At 36.7% G+C, this 24,429-nt stretch overlaps 1 protein-coding gene across 3 annotated transcripts in view; it reads right to left on the reverse strand.

Annotated features, from left to right (window-relative positions):
- Positions 1–24,429, reverse strand: part of taf2 (TAF2 RNA polymerase II, TATA box binding protein (TBP)-associated factor) — a 379,690-nt gene that overhangs the window by 323,972 nt on the left and 31,289 nt on the right. For all 3 annotated transcript variants that reach the window (XR_005630659.1, XM_039736433.1, XM_039736434.1), the window contains 2 exons: positions 14,859–15,000; positions 2,455–2,686 (listed from right to left, as the gene is read on the reverse strand). Coding sequence is in view for 2 of the 3 variants with exons in the window: in XM_039736433.1 (XP_039592367.1) it covers positions 2,455–2,686; positions 14,859–15,000 (374 nt within the window). In the remaining variant the exon portion in view is untranslated. The remainder of the gene's footprint in view (positions 1–2,454; positions 2,687–14,858; positions 15,001–24,429) is intronic.

The following is a 24,429-nucleotide window of genomic DNA, read 5'->3' on the forward strand; positions in this document are numbered from 1 at the left end:
TGTATTCCAAATAACAATATATTATTTACCCTATACAACTTTAGGCACCTCACACCCAGATAAAGACACTTGAGCTGAAAGAACTTCAGCTGCATTGGTGAGGAGAGCGATAGCAGGGTACTTGCTGACTGTGCTAATTCATACATTTGCAAAACAAAGACAAAAATGGAGAGGTGCAAATGAATTTAAGGTGGTCCTGCATTATGACTTTTTTCAAAGGCTTCAGGGATTCTAGTGTTAAGCCAGGGCACCTCTTGCACTTTCCCTTCTATGCACATAGCAGTGACTGTAACAGACAGATTGTGCAGAGGTGTACAGATCTAGTCATTTTTAAAGCATAGCATGCCAGAATGAATGATACACAATAAAAGAACATTATTTAAAATTTCCATACAGATTTAAAATGGCACTGATTTTGTTCTTTTCTCGTTTTTATGATACACTTTCAGTTCATGTGAAGTCAAAATCACTTAAGTTGAGGTTTAACTGTACAGAAGAGTGTCTCAAAATCATTTGAGCCCATCTGAGCAGCAATCAATAATATGTAGATTAAACTGGTACTTCATACGCAGTGATGTCAAATCTCTTAATGCTTCATATTGCTGAAGCAACAATCTTGACAGGGTATATAAAGTACACCCCCAAAATTCGAGGGGTTTACGTTCCAAGAGCACCCGCGGATTGTGAAAAACTGGGAATTTTGTTTGTTGTAAAAAAAAAAAATGCCTATTTTCATAGTTTAAATCTTAAATATGCCCTCACAACACTAATTTCAAACTCAGCTTAATACATTACCTAAAAATAAAGAATGTAAAGGTAAACCTGTATACTGTACTGCTATGTCTCCTGCAGTGCTAGAATGTAAAATACCGATGTTATCGCTATATGTACTGTAATTCATGGAAGCGTGTTTTCATTGTTAGAAGCCTTAGATGGTGCAGCTCGTTTCGGTGGCATCTTGGGGCTTTATCCCTGCCAACTACTTGGGGGTTAATGCGTCCCTGGACGCAAAATACTTTTTTGCTGCACTTTAAGTAAACATCACAATTCACAAAGAAAAATTGAAATTTTAATAGAACACATTTTTTTCATGCAAAGAGCATCACAATTACTGCAACACTGACAGTATCAAATCTTGCTTCTTCTTGTCCCACTGTGAATGAAACGGAGAGCGCCTTAACAATAGAATCTCTTAAGTCTACGAAAAAAGTTGTAATGCCGGGCCATCTTAAATTCCTTTGCACCTCATCAGCATCACTGTATTGCAAATGTGTCAGTTAGCATAGGCAGCAAGTAGCCTGCTATCCCATCCCCCACCGATGCAGCTGCTGCTAAGATTCACACTGTTGAGAAGACAGTGATTTATTTATTTTTATGGTGGAGATTCCTGGGATGCACCCAGCCTTGATCCAACCCGCGTGCACTCACAAACAGAGACAAAAACAAAGCAAACCAGCAATCAAACAGCAAATAAAGAATGTAATGAAAACACAGATACCACCCCTGTTCCCCTTACGGCGATTACACATTAAAAACAACAAAGCACAAATAAAACACACACAGTAAACCATGAAAAAGTTCATGAAAAACGGTAACGGATAAAATGTAATTATGAAAATAGATAGTCCAGAGATCCGTACGTCGAATGGTAATGTACAGATAGTCCTACCGGTAGTTCCTGAAATGGTGAAGACGGATGGACGGGTACAGGAGTGCTCCTTTCTGTGCAGGATGGCCAAGAATCCACTTACAGTCCTCATGTACACAGGCAGACAATCCAGACGCACGAAACGATCCAGGACAAAATTAATTAAGTACAGGTAACCCAACAGAAGGCAGACAGACAGGAACTTGAAAAACAAATTACAAAAACTTTTTTTTTTTGCTTTTGGTCATCGGCCCCCTTTTTAAAAGCCGCACTGACATCCTTTGATATCAACAGCCCCAGCACCCTCAGAAGAAGACCAATCAGAGCCACTGCAGGGACTGTTGGGAGTTGCAGTTTCAAATTCTATTGGCTACTTTTACCACCCCAAGGCGCGGTTTTCTCTACAGTTGCTTTCTGTTCTCTCTACAGTACAGTATTGCCACGAAAAAAGCCATAAAAATTGCGGAGGATGTTTGTGGTTTCCGCTAACAATTATTAGTTAGGTTCTAAGGAAAAATCTGTGAACTCTGAACCGCGACTTTGTGGTTATACCAAAGGAGAAAATGTTTACAAACCACAGATACCAAACATTTCAACATTTTCATTTCAACCTTTTCCAAATGCCAAGTTCCACACCAGTTTATCTGCATCAATTTGTTTCCCCATTCAAAAAAATGTTTTTGATACAGATTGCCTTTTTTTTGACAATATCTGTTTTACCAGGTAATGAACAGTACCATCGCTGATACACATATATCCACAAAAGACCTTTTATTACTACTATTATTTTTAGCTTTAATTGTTACCTCATGCATATATGGATCCACAAGAATTTCAAATGGCCCAACAGCAAGGGATATATTAGGAGCTGCAGTTGGTATGGTGAGAAGGTAATGAAACGTCTTCTTTCTCATGTCATGAGTATATATTGTCTCCAAAAGATCTCCACAGGATACTGCTACCATTGCAGCATCAACAGTGAACTCCAACTTCCATGTGCAAAGTTCAGAATAAGAGTCCACACATGGAAACCAAAACCTAAAATAAAATAATCATCTCACTTAATGAGGCATTATGCTTTGAAGTATCTAATATTATAATATAAAAGGAAGTAAATACTGTATATGAACAACTATGTATTTGATTCAGTTAATACACTTTTACTGAAAATGCAGATATAGAAAAAACCTTTATAAAAGTTGTTTGGAAAGTCATATACACTACAGCAGGGGTTCTCAAACTCGGTCCTGGGGGACCCCTAGGCCTGCAGGTCTTTGTTCCAACCAGATTCCTAATTAGTGACAACACCTGATAGCACGGATCTCATTTAATTAGCTGGTATTATTTATCTTTTATTCTATATTCAGAAAAACAAAGCAGAATGATTTTTACATTTATAAGAAACTTAGAAATATTTATATTTTTGCTATGGATTTAAATGCTTAACTCTTTATTTTATTATTATATTTCGCCCTTTCTCTATGCAGTTTGCTCCCTTCATTGAATCTTAATAATGACAATTAAAAACAAGCAGAGAAGAAACCCAAGCAAACAACACTCAATCGTGAAAGGCAGCAACTACTTTAGCGTTAGCCCCACAAAGTAGTAAATAACAGATTGATAAAACAATTAGAACACCTAGAAAAGTAGAATGACAATCAAGATGAAAATACTATTAAAAAGAAAAAAATACATATAACTACTAGTAAATTTTAATACTTTTTTTTTTTTTTTTACTAAACTTAGTTTTCTATTTTGTATATTGTTCCCCAAACAGTGAATCTGGGAAACAGTTCACATAATTAGCCCAGGAGTCCAATTAAAAACAGAGGCTGGTTGGAACAAAAACCTGCAGCCACAGGGGTCCCCCAGGACTGAGTTTGAGAATCCCTGCGCTACAGCATAATGGCTCTACAACATTCCTTGTACTGATCATAGTAGGTCTAGCCATTAAACTTTTTTTTCAGATGCTAAACCAAAGACGCTAATTTTAAGAAAAAATATAACGTATACAATTTATTGACAACACAAGAAGGTATCCATAACTATTAAAGCACAAAATACAATAAAATAAATGACAAAATCTAGACTACTTATTTTTCTGTAATTTATCAAAATCTTTTATGTTCCTTTTCCACAGAAGTCTTCTTTAAAAAAATCCTGCTTTATTCGAATTTCCTAATCTAAATGGTATTCGTTTTATTAATAAACTCTTCAGTACTCGTGGTTGCTCTAACAGCTCAAGGTTAAAGAATATCACATAGACTTTGAACACTAGGTTTCAGCATCAAAAAGAGAAATCTAGTCTTCTTAAGTTAGACCTTGTTCTCATATGTGGAAATAAAGAACATAATAGGCATAAATATTGTTGGAGGAGCATCATTTAGCTTATTTTTGCAATACTTCAGTTATATCAAAACAACTTTGACTGAATTGTGTTTTAAATAACTATATCAACCATGTGCTAAAACAGTCTAACTAAACTCAAAATTGTATATCACAAAAATGTTTCTTGATTTAGACTGTCCAAAACACATCAGGGTGAAGATCCTAATTGACAGCAATGTAATCAGATACATGCTTCATTGGGTCAGATGTTTTGGGAATGTCATATGCTCAAAACGTATTCAAATAAAGTTTTGCTGATTCATCTATAATTGGAATAAAAAAAAAACAATCAGCTGATGACAGTATTTAAGGTAATACTCGACAGTGCACTACTGCTTAATGAACTACAGTATCAATGGTGATAAATTACACAATACTTGTTAAAAAGGAAATAAAGTCAGTAAACTTAGCGGAAAAAACACTGTGGATGGTGAAAATAAAATACCTTTCCTGAAAAAAATGAAGTTACCTTATGTTCATCCGAAGATTATCTGTTTGTCTTAAACAATTAATTGCATTATTTTTTTCAATCAATATATGTATAATCGATATTTTTCTGTCTTCAGAAAGTGAAAGTATACTATTAAATTATGGAGAATTTTATAAATTGAGAAAATAAGCCACTGTGCATTTCTGAATATAATCAAAAGCTCATTAAAATTAATTAAATTCAGTCACATCTAATTCTGTGTTCATTATAAAAATAAGTTTTTAACTAAAACATCTGTTTCAATAAATTATGAATACGAGGTGTGGCAGAAAAGTAATGAGACTGATTTTTTATTTACCAAAGTTTTTATTTTTTTCAAATATCAATGTTATCCCCTTCAAAGTAGTTCCCTTGGGCAGCTACACACCGATGGAGACGTTGTTTCCACTGTTGGTACCAGCGCTGGAAGTCTTCAACCGGTATGGTCTTCAGCATGTCCGTTACACTCTTTTGGATGTTTTCTAAACTCCCGAAATGACGTCCTTTGAGGACATTTTTCAGTTTAGGGAAAAGGAAAAAGTCACACGGACTGAGGTCAGGTGAATAAGGGGGCTGGGGAACCACAGGAATGTCTTTTGAGGTCAAAAATTCTGTTATGGAGGGGGCAGTTTTTCGGCACCATTTTGGCACAGACCTTTCGCATGTGCAAATGTTCAGTCAAAATTTGATGAACGGTAAATCTGTTCAAATTTAATTGTTCACTCAACATTCTCAATGTTAAACGACGGTCTGATCTCACAAGAGAGTGTTCACACGTTCGATGTTTTCATTGGTTTTCAAAGTTGAAGTCCTCCCTGAACGGTGTTCATCTTCAACGTGTTTTCTGCCTTCCAAAAATGATTTGTGCAGCGAAAAACTTGAGCTCGGGATAAAGAATGTTCCCCATAGGCCTGTTTTAACTTTTCAAACGTCACACTTGCCGTTCAATGGCACAACGTTGCTCCAAATTCTGCTGTTCCATTTTGCATGACGCACAACCAAAAACACAACTTCGCTAATAGCAGTCACAAAAATCATGTAGTTAACAGAAGGAGTTGAAACTCGCACTGAGCTATGGGAGGGTACTGATACACGTGCCCTATCAAGGACAACAGCGCAGCGTTGCCAGATCGCTTGCAGTGTTGCCAGTCTCATTACTTTTCTGCCACACCTCGTATATGCATGATGATTTAACATATTAAAATTATGCTTACATTGTTTCTGTGGGCAAAACAACTAAATAAGTTGTTTTTTTAATTTATACGCAGGAGCAGTTTCACTTTTAAAGAATGTCACTTAATTAGCTTAAAAACATTTTTTATTAGTGGTTATAATTTACTGAAAAAATCATGAGCATTGATCTTTGTAATGTTTATGTTATCTTCTTCAGCTAAATTATCACTGCAGTTTAAAATGTGTAGTACAGTTTAAAATCAAAGTATGAAGTAAATCAAGTGTTCTGCCAGTAGCAAGAACTGCATTTGTGCAAGATCTGTAGTGAATCTTTAAAAACTGTGAAAGAATATCTATCCCCCTGAAGCTTAAACTAAAATTAACCCAACTGTTTTTTCAAAATAGTAGCAACATGTTGCAAGCAATCACTTCTTAATATACGCAGCATTCATAACTCACTTCCATCAACAGTACAACAACCCTACTTGTAAAGGAGGTTTTTGAAAAAATTACCACACCACTCAAATGTTATATTTCTTTATGTGAGAAAGACTGCAAAGATTTATCATTTAAAATAATTTACTGTCAAGTGCTGTGAAGTCCCTTTTCCCATGAGAGGCTGCTGACAACAGATAAGTGTTAAATCATCAGTTTTAACGCATGTTTCTAGGAAGCACAGTGACTGGTGAGTAAATGCTGTCTCTGAAGCATACTAAACTGTCAATCTGTCAGGAGGTCCCCCAGAATGTGGCACTTCTAAATCATGAATACATCCTGCTGAGACATTCACAGAAAATGACTTGGAAATACCCACCATTTCAATGAGTTGTATTTTAGAAATGTCTGTCTCTTTTGCACAAAACTTTTACCATTCTGCACTTTTCAGATTTTAGTGGAAGAAATGAAGAACATGCATGAATTGGGCCAGACATACAGTATGTAAGAAAAAACTGGAGCTGTTTGTTAAAATATCATTAATAGATAAAGACATGGTCAAAATCTGTAATACAGTAACAAGAGTGTGATCATGTATTTCAGTTTCAATGAGGATTAATTTATTTAAAAGTCAGTTTCATTATGTACAGCCTATAATAATACATCATGCCAGAGTTGAAAACAGATAAGAGATGTTTGCATTATAAAATTATTAATCAAACTATGAAAACTTCATTGTAAAGTTAAGAACTGAGGCAGGAATACATGCCATCTAGGCATGCCGAATAAGTAAATAATGTGTTCTGTCGCTTAAGTGATGGTCAGAAATATAAATGTAACGATTTATTTTTTTCTGTAGTCTCAATCAGGTCATTTGTATTATATTTGCTACTTGATGATTCTTAGATATGTACAACATTAATACACTCAAAATGTTCCAGAAAAGCCAGCTGTATAAAAATAGGTATGTGTAATGCCATCTGCTGGAATATCTGCAATACATGAAAAAGACAGCTTTTAAATGCTATTGTAAAATTGTTGTCTTGAGGTGAAGACGCAGACAAATGTTTTGGGGAAATCTTTGCCCCATTTAAAAAAAAAACAAGTGAAAAAATATTTAGATTGTTACCAATATTTCAAGATGAAGTTTAATTGGCTCGAAACAACTTATAAATACTTATTATTTTATACTAGAATTTATAGTAAAATAGTTTTGAAAATGTGTGTTTCTAATATGATACTGCAGGTATAAAGGGTATAGCCCCAAACCGTTTTTATATTGCATCTCATAATCCAAAATGCATTATATATTTACAACAATGAAAAACTAAATTTTTGATTATTAAATTATAGATTGAAATGCCATTTTATGATATATTTACAGATGAACTTGGAACAGTTGCAGTGGTTCACTTGCTAATAATTGTCGCATCACTTTTTAATAAAACAATGACATGTACTTTTTAAATCTGTTTGTTTCATTGACCAATTCAAAGAACAAATTCAGAATATACAATAATGTGATTTTGGTGGGTAATTTAAGTGGCAAAAAAGTACAGCATTGAAGATGCCTGGCACATGCAGTTAGGGCAAAATAAGGATGATGATAATAAGGAATGGACTCTTAATGCAATGTTTCAGGGAAACTGAACTAGTAGTGTTGAGGAAAAAATGCAAGATGAAAGTGTAGACCAGATGAGCACAGGAGCAGAGGGCCCAAAAACACCATCAGCAAAGGGCAAAGTGAAAAGGAAAGTACAGATGAAAAGTGGAATTAGATCCCCCCAGGCATTGAGTTTTATGAATGTTTTGATCAAACCTCTGAAAAAAGGTCACACACCATACATTTATTTCATGTATTTTGTTACTGATGAAATGATGCATGAAATTGTAAAACAAACTTGTACAGTGTACAGAAACAGGCAAAATCAGTACAGATAACTGTCAAATAAAATTAGCAATTTATTGAGCAATTCTTGGCATGTACCTGCATATAGGTTTAGTACAGATAACCAGTGTAAATGGCTATTGGGAGATAAGCGTGCTACAATTAGTAATGCAATGTCTTGAGATTGAATACTAAAGCTGCTGCCACTGATTCAACCTCAGTGTGTCTGATGATACAAAGAAAGATAAAATATGGAACCTCAGACTATGGTTACAAAAACTAACATACATTTCATTCCATACCACCAAAAAAATTAAATTCGGTGCCATGTACAAATCTCATCTGTGTGTCTACATGCCAGCAAAATCTCACAAATGGGGATTGAAGAGGTGGGCAAGTGCTGGAGAAAGTCACTTTCTTTATTTATTGATTGTTGTTAATGTAAACAACACACAGATATAGAGAAATCAGATGTTGGTGTTACTGGATACATTGTCCTAAAAACAAAATCAACTCTTCCAAGCAGGAAAAAAAAAATCACAAAGATTTTGCAGAGAATTATTTTACATCACACCTGAAAGAAAATAGGAATCTACTTCATCAGCACAATCTGAATGAACAGGGTAAAAGACTTCCGTATGACTGATGAAAAAGATTTGAAAAAATGGGAAGAGGATCACTGGATTTTACAGTTAACCAGGAAAATATCATTGTAAGAGGGTGTGAAAACAAAGTCATGAAACCTGCTCTCATCTTTTGTTGGTATTAAATCAAAGGGGGAAGTAGAATGGTAGGACTGAAAATCCAAAACATACATAATGGTTCCCAGAGCAGCCACTGTTGACAAGTACAATAAATTCATGGGAGGTTTTGATCTCCTTAACTTCCTGCCTGCACTTTACAAATTCAGCTTCAAATCCCGGAGATGGTGCATGTACACCTACACTCTATTACAGTGGCAGATACCATTGTATGGAACCTCTACAGAAGACACCAGAAGATGCTGGAGTCCTTGAAGAAACCCAGGGCTCTGTGCAGGTTTCGGGCGTATGTTGGTACTCTCACAAGTGCAGAAAAGGGCAAGATCAAGTGTGGCAGATCACTATCCTCTACAGAGCTAGAAGCAAAACCACCCTGAAAATGTCAATTTCTAGTGTACCTCCTAAAGTGAGAAAGGATGTCATTGGTCATTTCCCAACATGGGAAACCCAACAGAAATGGAAGGAATGTAAAAGAAAACACTTTTCAAATGTATACTGTGGGAAAAACAAAGTACATCTATGCTTAAACATTGATTGAAACTATTTTTTCCTATCACAATATAAAGGTTCTAAAATTGTTGCCGTTGGGGGGGGTTTTAGGGGGGAACAAGCCATTTGAAATGATCCAAATGCTGTCCAAAATGGATGCTTTTGTTAAAAAATTGTGATCATTAATTTGCCATAAATGCCCTGTGAATCAAAAATGATGCAAAAAATGGATGCCAGTTTACACATCGACTCTTTTCTATTTTCTCTCTCTTACTGTGTTTCTGTTTAATTAGTCTCAGATAGGCTGGGGTAGGTGTTTTGTGTTTGTTTTCATATAACCCAAAAATCAGTTATTGTTGTTTTTCTTTTGCTGTATTCCTTTTTCATTTTATCAATAAAAAATTGATAACAAAAACATATCTGCAAACTGTATTTCTCAATTTTACTTTTTATTTTAAAAAACACTTTTCTAGATTAAAAAAAAAAAAAATTAATGTTACTATTTCATATATATCAGGCTTTGCAGAATAAGGATATATTTGGCATTATTTCTTCACAATCATGGCATATATTAATTTACCACTTGAAATTGTGTTCCAAAATGAGGCTTTTACTTTTTTAAAGACTTAATAGTGACAAAGAATTCAATTTAAAAAAATATGCTTCATCTTTATGAGGTATCCTTGTGATAATAAAAGTTAACAAAAATCAATTACATTCTCACAGATTCCTGGCACTATTCTCTCAAGGTAAGGAGAAGGTCTTGCTCATTGGTCTGCTTCCGGAATGGATACATGGCAACCCAATGGTGAACAATATCTTCATATTACATTCTGTGCTGTTATTTTACATATCTAATAGAGCAAAACTAGCTTCGAAACAAATTGATTCCCATCCATGAGAAAGAGAGCGAGGTCAGTAGAATAAAACTTTAAGTTAGTTAAAATGAGTCAATAGATAAATAAATGAATAAAAATAAATACAGTGATCCCTCGCTATATCATGCTTCGACTTTCACGGCTTCACTCTATCATGATTTTTTCTCATACACGCTTACGTCACTACGCATGCGCTTTCTGAGAACTTTTATCTAGTCCCCACGATGGCCCCTAAACGTGTTGCTTTTTCTAAGCCTTCTGACAATAAAACTAGGCGCCGAAGGAAGATGCTTACTATCCAGGAGAAGGTGAAACTCTTGGATATGATCAAAGATGGCAATACCCTACAAAAGCCTCCTCACGCATATGAAAAGACAGCGCCAGCAACTGCCTATCAAGATGCTCTTCAGCCGCGCACAAGACACCAACTGCCTACTCCTAGTACTCCTTCAGCGGAAGAAGACAACGACGCACCTTCTGAAGATACTGCACCACCTGAAGACTCTCCTACTGAGGTCGTGCCTTCATAGGTTAGTGGTTGTGTGTAAGAACTGTGTGTGTGTAATTAAATGTACAGTACAAAAATCTACTATAAAAGCCGTCGGGATTGTCCTTCCGTCCAGTGAGTGCAAAGCGTAGTGGTATTCCGCTTATCACAGACTTACTACTTGCGGCTTGCCGTACGAAGCGACGCGATGTGAGCAGAGTGCTGGTGCTGTCATCATTCCCTTGCTTTTGTGCACGATGCGCTGGGAAAATAGACAAAATTATGTCTCTGGAAATAATTCATGTTGATGGAGTACAAATGCTTCACCGCGTAGTAAATATCAGGGGAGATGGTGCTTGCTTATTCTCATCTATAGCTTATTTAGTGCATGAAACTCCATCTTTAACGGTACAGATTCGGGCTGACATTGTACGACTTTGGACAGACACTCGAGGGGATAAAACAACTTTGGTTTTCGGGAGATGTTATGAATGGGCACTTTGATGTTCTCATTCCCTACACTTACATGCCTGATGTTCACATGGATCACACACAAATTGAGGCTAAAAGTCGGTCGCCTTAAAAGATGGGTTAGCCTAGTAATAATATTATATTTGTAACGTCTAATATGTCTTATTTTCTCTTATTTTGTCTAATATATTGGATAATACGAGTGTAATGGTGACTAAAGAGTGTTATTTCATGTCTAGAGGGCTTTAATAATGTTAAAAAACGTATTTAGAAGGTCGTAAACAGGTTTTCTATACTGCGAAAATATTCGATTTATAAATAAAGAATCCTACTTGGTGAAAATTCATTTATCACGGTAGAGTCTGGAACGGATTAACCGTGATAAACGAGGGTTCACTGTACATTGAAAAATGAGGGATGAGAATCCACATCCTCAATTTAAATACTTATTCTAAAATGGTATTGATCAGATCTTGCCAAATTTTGAAAAAAGATTTCTACAGCCCTCCAAGTGAGAATTTAACTTTATCCAATTTTAGATAATACTGTACAGTATATAACATCAGTTATCCACTGACTTAAAAGCTATATATATAGTTATACAAGATAAGTCTACGTGCCAAAAGTGAAGTAAAGGTAATTACAGATTGTTTGTCCTTCTCCACTTTAAACCCAACTGGAAGCATACCTAAAATAGCTGCTAGTGGATTAAGAGGGATTGTGACACAAAAGTTGACTGAAAAGCAATTAAATATTTTTCTCCAAAATTATGTTAATTTGCTACATGCCCAAAATATATGGCCCAATGAGGCTGGAACTTGCAACATTTGAAGGTTGGATGTTGCCCTGGAAATATTTAACGAGACAGATGCGCTTCATATAAATTTTAAGTTGAATAATTGTATGCTTTGCTTATATGTAGCTAGAGTGAATTTGCTGTATTGCTACCTTCCATACCTTTGGATCGGAAGGTGGATTCAAATTGGTGGAGGTGGATCTGAGGTGGATTCAAATTGTTCTATTATGGCATGGATAGGTGGAGAAATGGGGTAGGAGTCAATCTGAAGGAACAGTATGTCAAGAGTGTTTTGGAGGTAAAAAGAGTGTCAGGCAGAGTAATAATTATGAAGGAGGAAATTGGAGGTGTGATGATGAATGTTGTTAGTGCATATGCCCCGCAAGTTGGTTGTGCAATGGGTGAGAAAGACGATTTTTGGAGTGAGTTGGATGAAGTGATGAACATAGTAACCAAGGGACAGAAAGTGGTGATTGGAGCCGATTTCAATAGGCATGTTGGTGAAAGAAACAGTGGAGATGAGGAGATGATGGGTAGGTATGGTGTCAAGGAGAGGAATGAAGGAGGTCAGAGGATAGTGGAGTTTGCCAAAAGGATGGACATGGCTGTGGTGAATACGTATTTTAAGAAGAGGAAGGAACATAGGTATATGTACAAGAGTGGAGGAAGATGCACACAGGTAGACTACATCCTATGCAGAAGAGCTGATCTGAAGGAGATTGAAGACTGCAAAGTGGTGACAGGGGAAAGTGTAGTTAAGCAGCATAGGATGGTGGTCTGTAGGATGATGCTATAGATCAAGAAGAGGAAGAGAATGAAGGCAGAGCCAAGAATCGAATGGTGGAAGTTGAAAAAGGAAGACTGCAAGGTTGAGTTTAGGGAGGAGGTGAGACAGGCACTGGATGTCAGTGAAGAGTTACTAGACAGCTGGGAAACTACAGCAGATGTAGTAAGGGTGACAGCAAGAAGGGTGCTTGGTGTGACATCTGGAAAGAGGAAGGAGGAAACCTGGTGGTGGAATGAGGAAATACAGGAGAGTATACAGAGGAACAGGATGGCAAAGAAGAAGTGGGACAGTCAGAGAGATTCAGAAAGTAGACAAGAGTACAAGGAGATAATGCGCAAGGTGAAGAGAGAGGTGGCAAAGGCTAAAGAAAAGGTGTATGATGAGTTGTATGGGAGGTTGGACACTAAAGAGAGAGAAAAGGACCTGTCCCGAATGGCTAAACAGAGGGACCAAGCTGGGAAAGATGTGCAGCAGGTTAGGCTGATAAAGGTTTGTTGTGTCACATGACCCTCTTCCTATTGAAAAAACAAAAGTTGGATCCAAAATGGCCGACTTCCAAATGGCCACCATGGTCACCACCCATCTTGAAAAGTTTCTCCCCTCACATATACTAATGTGCCACAAACAGGAAGTTAATATCACCAACCATTCCCATTTTATTAAGGTGTATCCATATAAATGGCCCACCCTGTAGAGTTGACAAAGGTGGATGAGTTTAAATACTTGGGATCAACAGTACAGAGTAATGGGGATTGTGGAAGAGAGGTGAAAAAGAGAGTGCAGGTAGGGTGGAATGGGTGGAGAAGAGTGTCAGGATTGATTTGTGACAGATGGGTATCAGAAAGAATGAAAGGGAAGGTCTACAGGACGGTAGTGAGACCAGATATGTTATATGAGTTGGAGACAGTGGCACTGACCAGAAAGCAGAAGACAGAGCTGGAGGTGGCTGTAATAAGAATATAAGTTTAATGTCACTGTGCTCTGTACAAAAATCCACTCAAATGTACAGGCCAGGCCAAAGTTAGCACACAAGGGCTCTCAGCATTTAGAACTGCTAGGCAAGCATTTAAGAGAGAAGGGGACAACTACGAAAATGGGAATTGTACTATTTCTGAATGTTAAAGATGAAATTGAATCCTCTCCTTCCCTTGTTTGGAACCTAAGTAAAGGACTGCACGTGGAGAAACCAGTATAAAAGACTTGGACAGCAGCCAAAAACCTCGAAGCCAACAGATGGGTGATATCGTCATCCGTCCTGAAAACCCTTCCAGCACAGCAACGAAAAATGGCAGACTGTATACATTGAGACCCACCTTGATAAAGTCTTGCCATGGCTTCCTTTCGTCTGTAAGGCAGCAATAATTGTCATTAAAGAAAGCCACGTTATTTTCTCTTATGTGATTTTTACCACCGTATTACTATGGGAGGGAAAATCGCCTTGTAATTTTATATCTATATAGTTTTTCGGTTACTTAACACGCCGCAATTACAAAAGAACTTATTCCAACTAGGGAGCTCAGTGGCAGAGTTAAAGAAACTAAGATTTGCATTGGGTGTGACGAGGATGGATAGGATTAGAAATGAGTACATTACAGGGTCTGCACAAGTTGGACGGTTGGGAGACAAAGTCAAAGAAGCAAGATTGCGTTGGTTTAGACATGTGCAGAGGAGAGATGGTGGGTATATTGGGAGAAGGATGCTAAGGATAGAGATGCCAGGGAAGAGGAAAGGAGGAAGGCCTAAGCAAAGGTTTATGGATGTAGTGAGAGAGGACATTCAGGTGATGGGTGTAACAGAACAAGATGCAGAGGGCAGAAAGATATGGAAGAAGATGATCCGCTGTGGCAACCCGTAACGGGAGCAGCCAAATGAAGAAGAAACTTTTTAGGTACTAAAGTTTTCAGTTTTCTATAATCTCTTTAGACTTCTTATATCTTCAATATTACTTGCATTTATATTTTATACATTTTCTACTATTAAAGAAAGAAAAATTTAAATTTAAATTACAGAAATATCAATGTAATGATTAAATTATAATTTTATAATCTACAGATTGCAAATATACAATACATTCATTAACTACGAATGTTTTATTTCTATATATGTCATCTTAACCAATTACACAGAATAAAAAAATGCTACAAATTTACAAATGTAAAAATATGTATGAATTTGATGGATCTGTTACCTTGTTGAATTCTGGTATCCACATGAAAATACATGAGCTCCTCGCTCTGCTATGCTGCCTTCTACATCTGGTACAACAAAATGAAGCCCTCCTTTTGGCTGATCAAGGGAAAACTCAATGTAAACTTTTAGTACTTTCAGCTCTAGAAAATTAAAATAGATAAATAAAAGTTTGTCAGGAAAGAACAGTTACCAATCATTTAATCTTATTTATTTCTTATCCTAGTATTTCTAAAAATAATTAGAAAGCTACAGGAAAGTTTCCCTGCAGTCACATGCCTTAATGACAAAAAGCAATTTTCTTTAAAGATCAGACAATTTGTATTATTTTCACCGGGAACTAGAAAATATAGGTAATAATTAGGAAAGGCCTCAATTTCACCCCAAAATAAAAAACCTGCAAGACTTTAAGGGTTTGTGGGGTGATTACAGCATAGGTTTTTATAAAGAATTCCATGATCATTATCTTACTATGTGCATGTACTAAATTTACTTTCCAACATGTACTATTCTGCAACTAAAAAGTAAATACTACTTAGAACAAATCCTAAACAATTATTTTAACAATGCCACACAAACTATACTACAGAAATATTATTAATGATATTTTCATTCACACAGGGTCTTTAATGCTTTAATGTTTTTGTAACAATTTTAAAATCAGTTATGTCAGCAAGTTACTTTGTCAGGATTGTGTCATTTAAGCTTGTGAAACATCATCAGTATATGATGGAGACATTATCTGATTAATAGCACTTACTGAAAAGTAATATTAAATGGAAAAGTAATTTTTAAATTTAATCTGTCACAAATTATTAATCCTTTACTTTCCCCGAAACAAATACAAACACAATCATTTTTCCTAAATTTAAGGCTACCTTTGTGAAATCACATGACTAACACATATTTAAGAAATGATGTAGTCTTTGAGATGTTTCTCAATACTGGCTCAATTTTATTCATTTTTCTGAGTATCAAACAAGTGCTAGACTCCATTACATGTAGCAGTGCTGTTTCGGGGGGGCATCGAGAGCTTTAGCCCCCGTTTCCTGACATCCTCAAAACCTTCTTTGAAAGCCCAGCAAGTCTTCCTCCCATTCTGTGTTCCAAATAATTGCAAACAGCCTGAGAACTTTAAAGAGGACACCCACATGTCTTTGACTGCGCAAAAAACACAATGGAGAATCCCCCCAGCATCCCAACAAAAAAACTGACAGCAATAAAACAGCAAAAAGGGAAACTCATTGACTGCATGCAACTTCCAACTGGACAAAACCCCTAAACTGCAACACACTCAGACAGTGCAAAACCTCCTTAGGAAAATTACATTCTCCCATTTTTCATCTAACACATATATGAAAGAGGTGGTATTATCAGATTGGGAAGGTGTGTCACAAAAATGTTATAGCTAGTGAACACCCTGGCTATTGGCATAAAATTTAAACAGATACCAAATATAAAATGCAGAAAGATAAAAATTGTAAGATGGCTTAAAAATAATTAGGTTGACAAAATTCTATGAAAAATTTTCTGAAAAATATTTTTTTGCAGGTAAGTATAAATATTTTCAACACAGCACAGCAGTAACACCAGTTTCTATGTAATGTAAATACACATTAACATGCAAAGTCTGTTAAATAACATTTCCCGTGTTGCTTAATAACATTAAAATCAACTCAATCATCATCTTGTCAAACCACTCATACACTCACTACATACAGTGCATCCGGAAAGTATTTACAGCGCATCACTTTTTCCACATTTTGTTATGTTACAGCCTTATTCCAAAATGGATTAAATTCATTTTTTTCCTTGGAATTCTACACACACCACCTCATAATGACAATGTGAAAAATGTTTATTTGTTCTGTGTAGAATTTTGAGGAACAAAATGAATTTAATCCATTTTGGAAATGGGGTACACAAAGAGGTGATTTGCCCTGGGAATGTTTTACATCTATTCCGTATGCCTACTTCTTAGATGGCGATATACTGGATCTGCGTTGCTGGCCTAAGCATGGCGATTCCTGGGACGACGGCAAGGCGAGCTTGAGCGAGAGTGACTTTGACCTGGGCCCGCTGCTCACTGAGAGACAACGGCTGGAGGAGGAGCATCTGGAATCTCAACGCGACGGCGTCATTCCGATGGAGGAGGGGGCACGAAGTAGGTGGGGGTTCGGTGTGTGCCGGAGTCCCGCCGCTAAAGAAGTAGAGGCGGGGGCGGCGAACCTCCTCCCTAATCTCCAAAGACTCCCGATGGGACCTGCTTGCTGAATTGAATTGCTTGCTGATATAACACCTGAGGGAATATTATTAATTATTAAATATATGCTGGCACTGTTAGTTAGGGTCAGATCAGGAAGGGAGAGTGTGAACATGACTGACAGAATAAAAGTAAAAAAGCCAACTTTTACAAATGCCATAAATTTACACCCGATCTGACGCTGTTCGTTTTCAAATAATATTGCATTAGTGCAATGATGTTTTCTGATTGGTACTATTTAGGTCATAAAACAATTTCTTTAAAATGTCGTATATATTTGTCTCTTTCTTTTCTATCCCCAGTGCTGCACTGACATCATGGACCAGAAGACGTGAGCTTATTCAGTGCAACCAGGAGCATGCAAGTGGCCGGTTGCTGTGTGCTACAACATGCTTGACTTGGTGGCGATCAATGCACCTGTACTGTGCAAGACACGCACGGGTCCACTGAGAATAGAAGAGTGTTCTTTGATCACCGTGCAGAGGAACTTCGTTGTCGCTTCTTACAAAAAAAGGCGATGGATAAAGCAAAAGAGGATGCAACATTGACAAGCTTCTGTTCCAAGACCGCTGCTTACTCCAGGAAGGCAGACTCAGGCAGTGTCAGGCGCCCCTTCAATATAATAGTAACCACAGCACAGAGAGAAGTGTGTACATTGCAACAGGTACACATGTCGTATACAGTGGTGTGAAAAACTATTTGCCCCCTTCCTGATTTCTTATTCTTTTGCATGTTTGTCACACAAAATGTTTCTGATCATCAAACACATTTAACCATTAGTCAAATATAACACAAGTAAACACAAAATGCAGTTTTTAAATGATGGTTTTTAATATTTAGGGAGAAAAAAAATCCAAACATTCATGGCCCTGTGTGAAAAAGTAATTGCCCCCTTGTTAAAAAATAACCGAACTGTGGTGTATCACACCTGAGTTCAATTTCCGTAGCCACCCCCAGCCCTGATTAACAGTGTAGGAAAAACTTTCGGACTTTATTGAAAAGAAACGTCCTGAAAAAGTTGCAACTGGTCATGCAGCAGCACTAATTAGTGACACTTGCCTAACTCACTTCAGAAACATTCTAAAGGGGAGGAAGAAACAAAGCTCCTAGGACAGGTTCCTATTGAAACACCCTGCGAAAGAAAGTGATGAAAGCGTGGCAAAAAAAAGAAAAAAAATAGTGAAGAAGAAAATTAAGTTAAGCAAAAGTGAAGTGAAAGAAAAAACATTACAGTACACTAATCAGCTCCGCCAACATCTGTTTATTTCTTTAGATTCTCTTTTATGTATTAGGTTTTATTTTGTTTGTATACAATATTTGTTCATTATAAATACATTTTTCTTATGTTGAAAACATTTAACAAAAAATTGGGGTGTTTTTTTTGGGGCTGGCACAAATTAATCTCATTTCAATTAATTTCAACTGGGAAAATTGATTTGAGATACGAGCATTTTGACTTACAAGCTCGGTCACGGAATTAAACTCGTATCTCAAGGTACCACTGTACTATGAATTTACAGTGGCTATTACATACACAAAATAAATGTGTATTTTTATTGTATAATATTAACAATAAGAGCAGCTCACTACTCAAAACAGTAAATGTACAAGGGAGCTGGTTTCGAACTCGCAACCTCTAAATTATAAGTCAGCAGTTCTTACCGCTACACCATGAAAGCTGTCGTATTGTCTTTATACCTTTTCTGAAAGTGTTTATTTGATATTTGGACTTCAGCCTTCACACATTATACAGTTCATGTCTACATTTTGTTATTTATTACTAAAACATGAAAAAGTTTCTGTTTTAACAATGTGTTTACATAGATTGCTCTAGACACGGACCACACATCAAATTATTTGCCCTATAAAACTCCAGGTAGCTCACTCCCAGGAAATCAAGGCTGGAACTGGAAGATCTTCTTGCCGTTTCTGTGGTTATGGGGGGAATGGTATAGCAGGCTGCTTGCGCTTATTGACACATTTATAAGACAAAAGAAGGTAGCAGAGAGGTGCGAAGGGATTTAAGGTGGGCCGGGTTTACAAGTTTTTTCATATGCTTTGGTAATTGTCTGTTATACCTGCTTTTTTTATCATTCTTTAATTTAATATTGCTCTTTATCAGTATGCTGCTGCAGTATGTAAATTTTCCCCTTGGGATTAATAGAGTATGTATCTATCTAATTCTAGTGTTAATAAACCTGCCAGGCAGTATTCTATTGCACATAAACCTCTACTGTGCCCCTTCATCCCTTCCACCAGACGAGAAATTTATTTCCACAGCTAAGAAATGTGTATCCCTGTAAGCTGCTTGCAAAATGAACATTGTATAGCTGAAATTGTTCAAAATGTAATCTAAAAGACCGCAGACATTCTTATACTGTATTTTTATTTCATATTTAATATGCCTCTCCATCCACTCCACTGCTGAACTTTTGTCACTGAAATGCTCTTCTGTTTACAAAATAAACAAAGGACTGCTAAAATTGAGGTCAATCTATTTAAAAGAATCTAGGAAATCTTTTATCACTTCTTTCTCCACTGTGCCCTTCTGTCCTATCCATTGGAAGTAACACTTACTGCCCCAGCTGGAGCAGAGCTGTAAAAATGCATACCCCATGTCTGCTGCTTACAAAATGAACTCTGGACAACTAAACAGTCTTCAGAATGTATTTTAAAAGGTTTATGGAAAGTCTTTATTTATTTCATGAATATTGTGGCCTTCTGTCCAATTCCTTGGGGGAAGGTGGGAGTGGGGGTGCACTCATTTCCACAGCTGGAGCAGAGCTGTAGAAAGGTGTGCCCCTTGCCTTCTTTGATTTCTCCTCAAGCTGTAGCAGCTATTGACAGTTGTGTTCTCACAAGCAAGGGGATATCAGACAGCCCATTAAGGAATGGAAAGTTTCTGCAACACACTGGCCCAGAATCACTTGCCCAGCATAAAAATGTGGTGCCTCAGGATAACACACATACCGTAGATGCCGGAATACAAGCCGACTCGGTATATTAGCCAACCCCCTTCTCTACCCACTAAATTACATGTATTTGCCAATGACTGGTATTTAAGTCGACCCCCTTCTCCAAGCAAAATTTTCTAAATTTCCTTAAAAGTGTATCTTTTTTCCTTGTTTGTGCACGATCGGCTCGGCGAACATCCACTACACCCGTCACAACCTTATAGACATCAGTGTCCAGAGCAAGACACCTGTTTCGAGTGTTTTTTATGACATGCACAACATCCCAGACAACATAACGAGACCAGCGGACTCTCCGTGGATTGTTTTCGGGTCTAGGAGACGACACAGACAGAGGAGGGAAAGAAAGCAGAAGCAGGGCCGCAGATCCGGCGTTATGCTAAGGCTAAAAAAACAACCATACAAGCCCTATACAGAACTTTTTTTCTGCACTGAAGGAGCTGCTTTTAATCTCATTGTAGATGTGTATAGTGACAATAAAAGGCATTCTATTCTAGAAACAACAATTTCATACTGTACTCACCATTTAATTTGACATCTTTGGGCTGCAGGAAGGGAGGAGGAGGAGAATGAAACAGAAGGTGGTTACTGTTTAGAAGGAGCCTCCTTATGCAAATTTTTTTTTGTAAAATTGTCAAGATGGTGGATTTCGACATGCTGTACATATTAGCGAGATCAGTCACATGAACAGCACTCTCATATTTCCACAAAATTTCCATCTTGTGATCGCTTTCTTTACCTTCCCCTCCTTCCTTAGCAATTATGGGTTTTGCTTACATGGTCTTAATGAATTATATATACTCAGCAAAAAAAGAAACGTCCTCTGACTTTCAACTGTTTTTACTTTCAGTACACTTAATGTGTAAATATTTGTATGAACAGTAAAAGAGTCAACACCATAAGACATAAACTAAAAATGTTTCACAATGTGTCCCTGAATGAAGGGAGGCTCAAAATCAAAAGTACCAGTCAGTATCTGGTGTGGCCACCAGCTGCTTGAAGTACTACAGTGCATCTCCTCCTCATGGACTGGACTAGATTTGTCAGTTCTTGCTGTGAGATGTTACCCCACTCTTCCACCAAGGCACATGCAAGTTCCTGGACATTTCAGGGGGGAATGGCCCTAGCCTTCACCCTGCGATCCAACAGGTCCCAGACATGCTCAATGGGATTGAGATCCGGGCTCTTCCACTGCGAGGATAATCAGCTGTCCTTCCTGTCTCCGGCGTTTCACAGTGCGGACATGGCAATTTATTGCCCTAGCCACATCAGCAGTCCTCATGCCTCCCTGCAGCATGCCTAATGCACGTTCACACAGATGAGCAGGGACCCTGGGCATCTTTCTTTGGGTGTTTTTCACAGTCGGTAGACAAGTCTCTTTAGTGTCCTGCGTTTTTAGAACTGTGACCTTAATTGCCTACTTTCTGTAAGCTGTTAAGGTCTTAACGACCATTCCACAGGTGCATGTTAATTAATTGATTATGGTTAATTGAACATGCATGGAAAACATTGTTTAAACCCTTAACAATGAAGATCTGTAAAGTTATTTGGATTTTTAAAACATTATTGTTGAAATACACAGTCCTGGAAAAAGGAACGTTTCTTTTTTTGAAGAGTATATATAGGCAAATCACTGCAAAGACCGAAATTACATGCACAAACACATGTATCTGGGCTCCGACTGAAGCTACTAACGCTCTCGGTTGTTTGTTCACAATCGCGCAAGCAGATACACGTGACCGCATCCGGGTCGTAACGCAAGATGTTGATCGTAAATCAAAACAAAAATTTTTATTTTAAACTTCCCGATAATTTATTATAAATCTAAAATAATAAAAGGCAAAGCCCCCACTGACTCACTCACTCACTGACTGACTCATTACTAATTCTCCAACTTCCCGTGTGAGTGGAAGGCTGAAATTTGGCAGGCTCATTCCTTACAGCTTCCTTACAAAAGTTGGGGAGGTTTCATTTCAAAATTCTACACGTAAGGGTCATAACTGGAAGCTATTTTTCTCCATATACTGTAATGGAGTTCAGCTTGAAAACTGTGGGGGGCGGAGTTTCGTGTGACATCATCACGTCTCCCACGTAATCACGTGAACTGACTGTCAAAGCAGTACGTAAAAAACAAAGAAGAGCTCCAAAAAGTGCTGAAGAAAACATACATTATATAATTGAGAAGGCAGCAAAACAATAAAAAGCGAGCGAGTGACATATACAACCATATTCCTGAGTGCTGCTACTTCGGAAACAAAGCACAGTGTAAACCTAAAGTTTGAATTAAGTTCATAGACAGGCTGCCACTGGTGTTTGTCATGCCCACGGGTAATGTGGGATACAAGTTTAATGAGAGGACGCAGGATATAAACGAGAGTTTTGATCACTTTGTAACTAAGTTAAAATTGCAGGTGAAGGGCGGTGCTTATGCAAATTCTGTATTTGTGGGGAATTGACAGTTAAGGCGGGTGGGGGGGGTCATGTCATCATCTCCCCTCCTATTCACCTCATTTCGCTCTGAGCTGAGCTCTGCAGCTAATGCAGTCTTACGGAAGCGACTTTGTGACGCTGTCACCAAATACTCACAAAAAATCCACAAGTTAATACACACGCTGTCTCTAGAGTGTCTCCACACTCTGAATCCTCCAGGCACTACTTACGAAAGGTTACATTGACAATCGTTATTTGTAAAATGTTTCCTTTTCATAGCACAAGCACAGCTGAGAAGCTTCGATGCATGTGCTCCATAACGCGTTAAAAAATGCATTTAATCACACTTTGCATTCCAAGCAAAGGGGAACTTCTGCCAATGCATGATTTCCTGGTACACGGATTACATTGATCAGCGCTTCCCAATTCATTTTACCCTCGCACCCCCTTGGTTTGAGATGAAAAAATATGAGGTTAACACAGAAAAACAGATCACCAATTGAAGCTTTATGAATAATCGATACTTTATTCGCCATCAATAATTGTTTTTAGTACAGTCATACTCAGTGTAATCCTCATTCCATTTTATAATTTTTCCGCCACTAGCCATGATTAAATGAACTGTAAAAAAGTAAGAGCGAAGCGAGGGTGACTTATTCAGGCAGGCAGTCGACAGCTCAATAGCTCGAATTTGGATATAAGTAGGTTCAATTTAGTCGCCAGAAATATCTTTGGTAGGAATGGAAGTTGAATTTAGTCTTTAAATTTCTATGGTGAAGAAAAGTTTATGCAATGATGACTAAATTTAACTATATAAAGTCAAAACTTGAATATATAAAGTCATTCCCAAATATATTAAGTCAAAACCTGAGTATATAAAGACAGCGTTGGAATATACAAAGCAAGCGCTGCAATATATAAAGTCAAAACTTGAATATATAAATTCAGCGTTGGAATATACAAAATCAGCGCTGGAATATCCATCCATTTTCCAACCCGTTGAATCCGACCACAGAGTCACGGGGGTCTGCTGGAGCCAATCCCAGCCAACACTGGGAGCAAGGCAGGAACCAATCCTGGGCAGGGCACATGCATCATTTTCAAAACATTAACCAAACAGTGTTTTTTTAATTTATTTTTCTGAATACATTTTTGTTAACTTAGTTCAGTTCAGAGTCGTTTCAATCAATATATTTTGACTTTATATATTCAGGAATGACTTTATATACTCCGATGTTGACGTTATATTATCAGCAATGACTTTATATATTCCGACGCTGATTTTATATATTCAGGTTTTGACTTTATATATTCGGGAATGACTTTATATATTCAAGTTTTGACTTTATATATTTTCCGACAACTTTATATATTCAGAAAATCAATGTATTTGCCTTTTTGGCACCCCATAGTATATATATGTGTGTGTGTGTGTGTGTATATATACACACACAGTATATATATATATATATATATATATATATATATATATATATATATATATATATATATATATATATATATATATACAGTATATATACACACATATATACAGTATATATATATATATATATATATACATATATATATATATATATATATATATATATACACATATATACAGTATATATATATATATATATACACATATATACAGTATATATATATATATATATATACATATATATATATACATATATACAGTATATATATATATATACATATATACATATATATATATATATATACACATATATACAGTATATATATATATATATACATATATACAGTATATATATATATACATATATACAGTATATATATATATACATATATACAGTATATATATATACACATATACAGTATATATATATACACATATATACAGTATATATATATATACACAT

This window comes from Polypterus senegalus, chromosome 15 (assembly GCF_016835505.1).
Source record: "Polypterus senegalus isolate Bchr_013 chromosome 15, ASM1683550v1, whole genome shotgun sequence".
Classification (NCBI taxonomy): Eukaryota; Metazoa; Chordata; class Cladistia; order Polypteriformes; family Polypteridae; genus Polypterus; species Polypterus senegalus.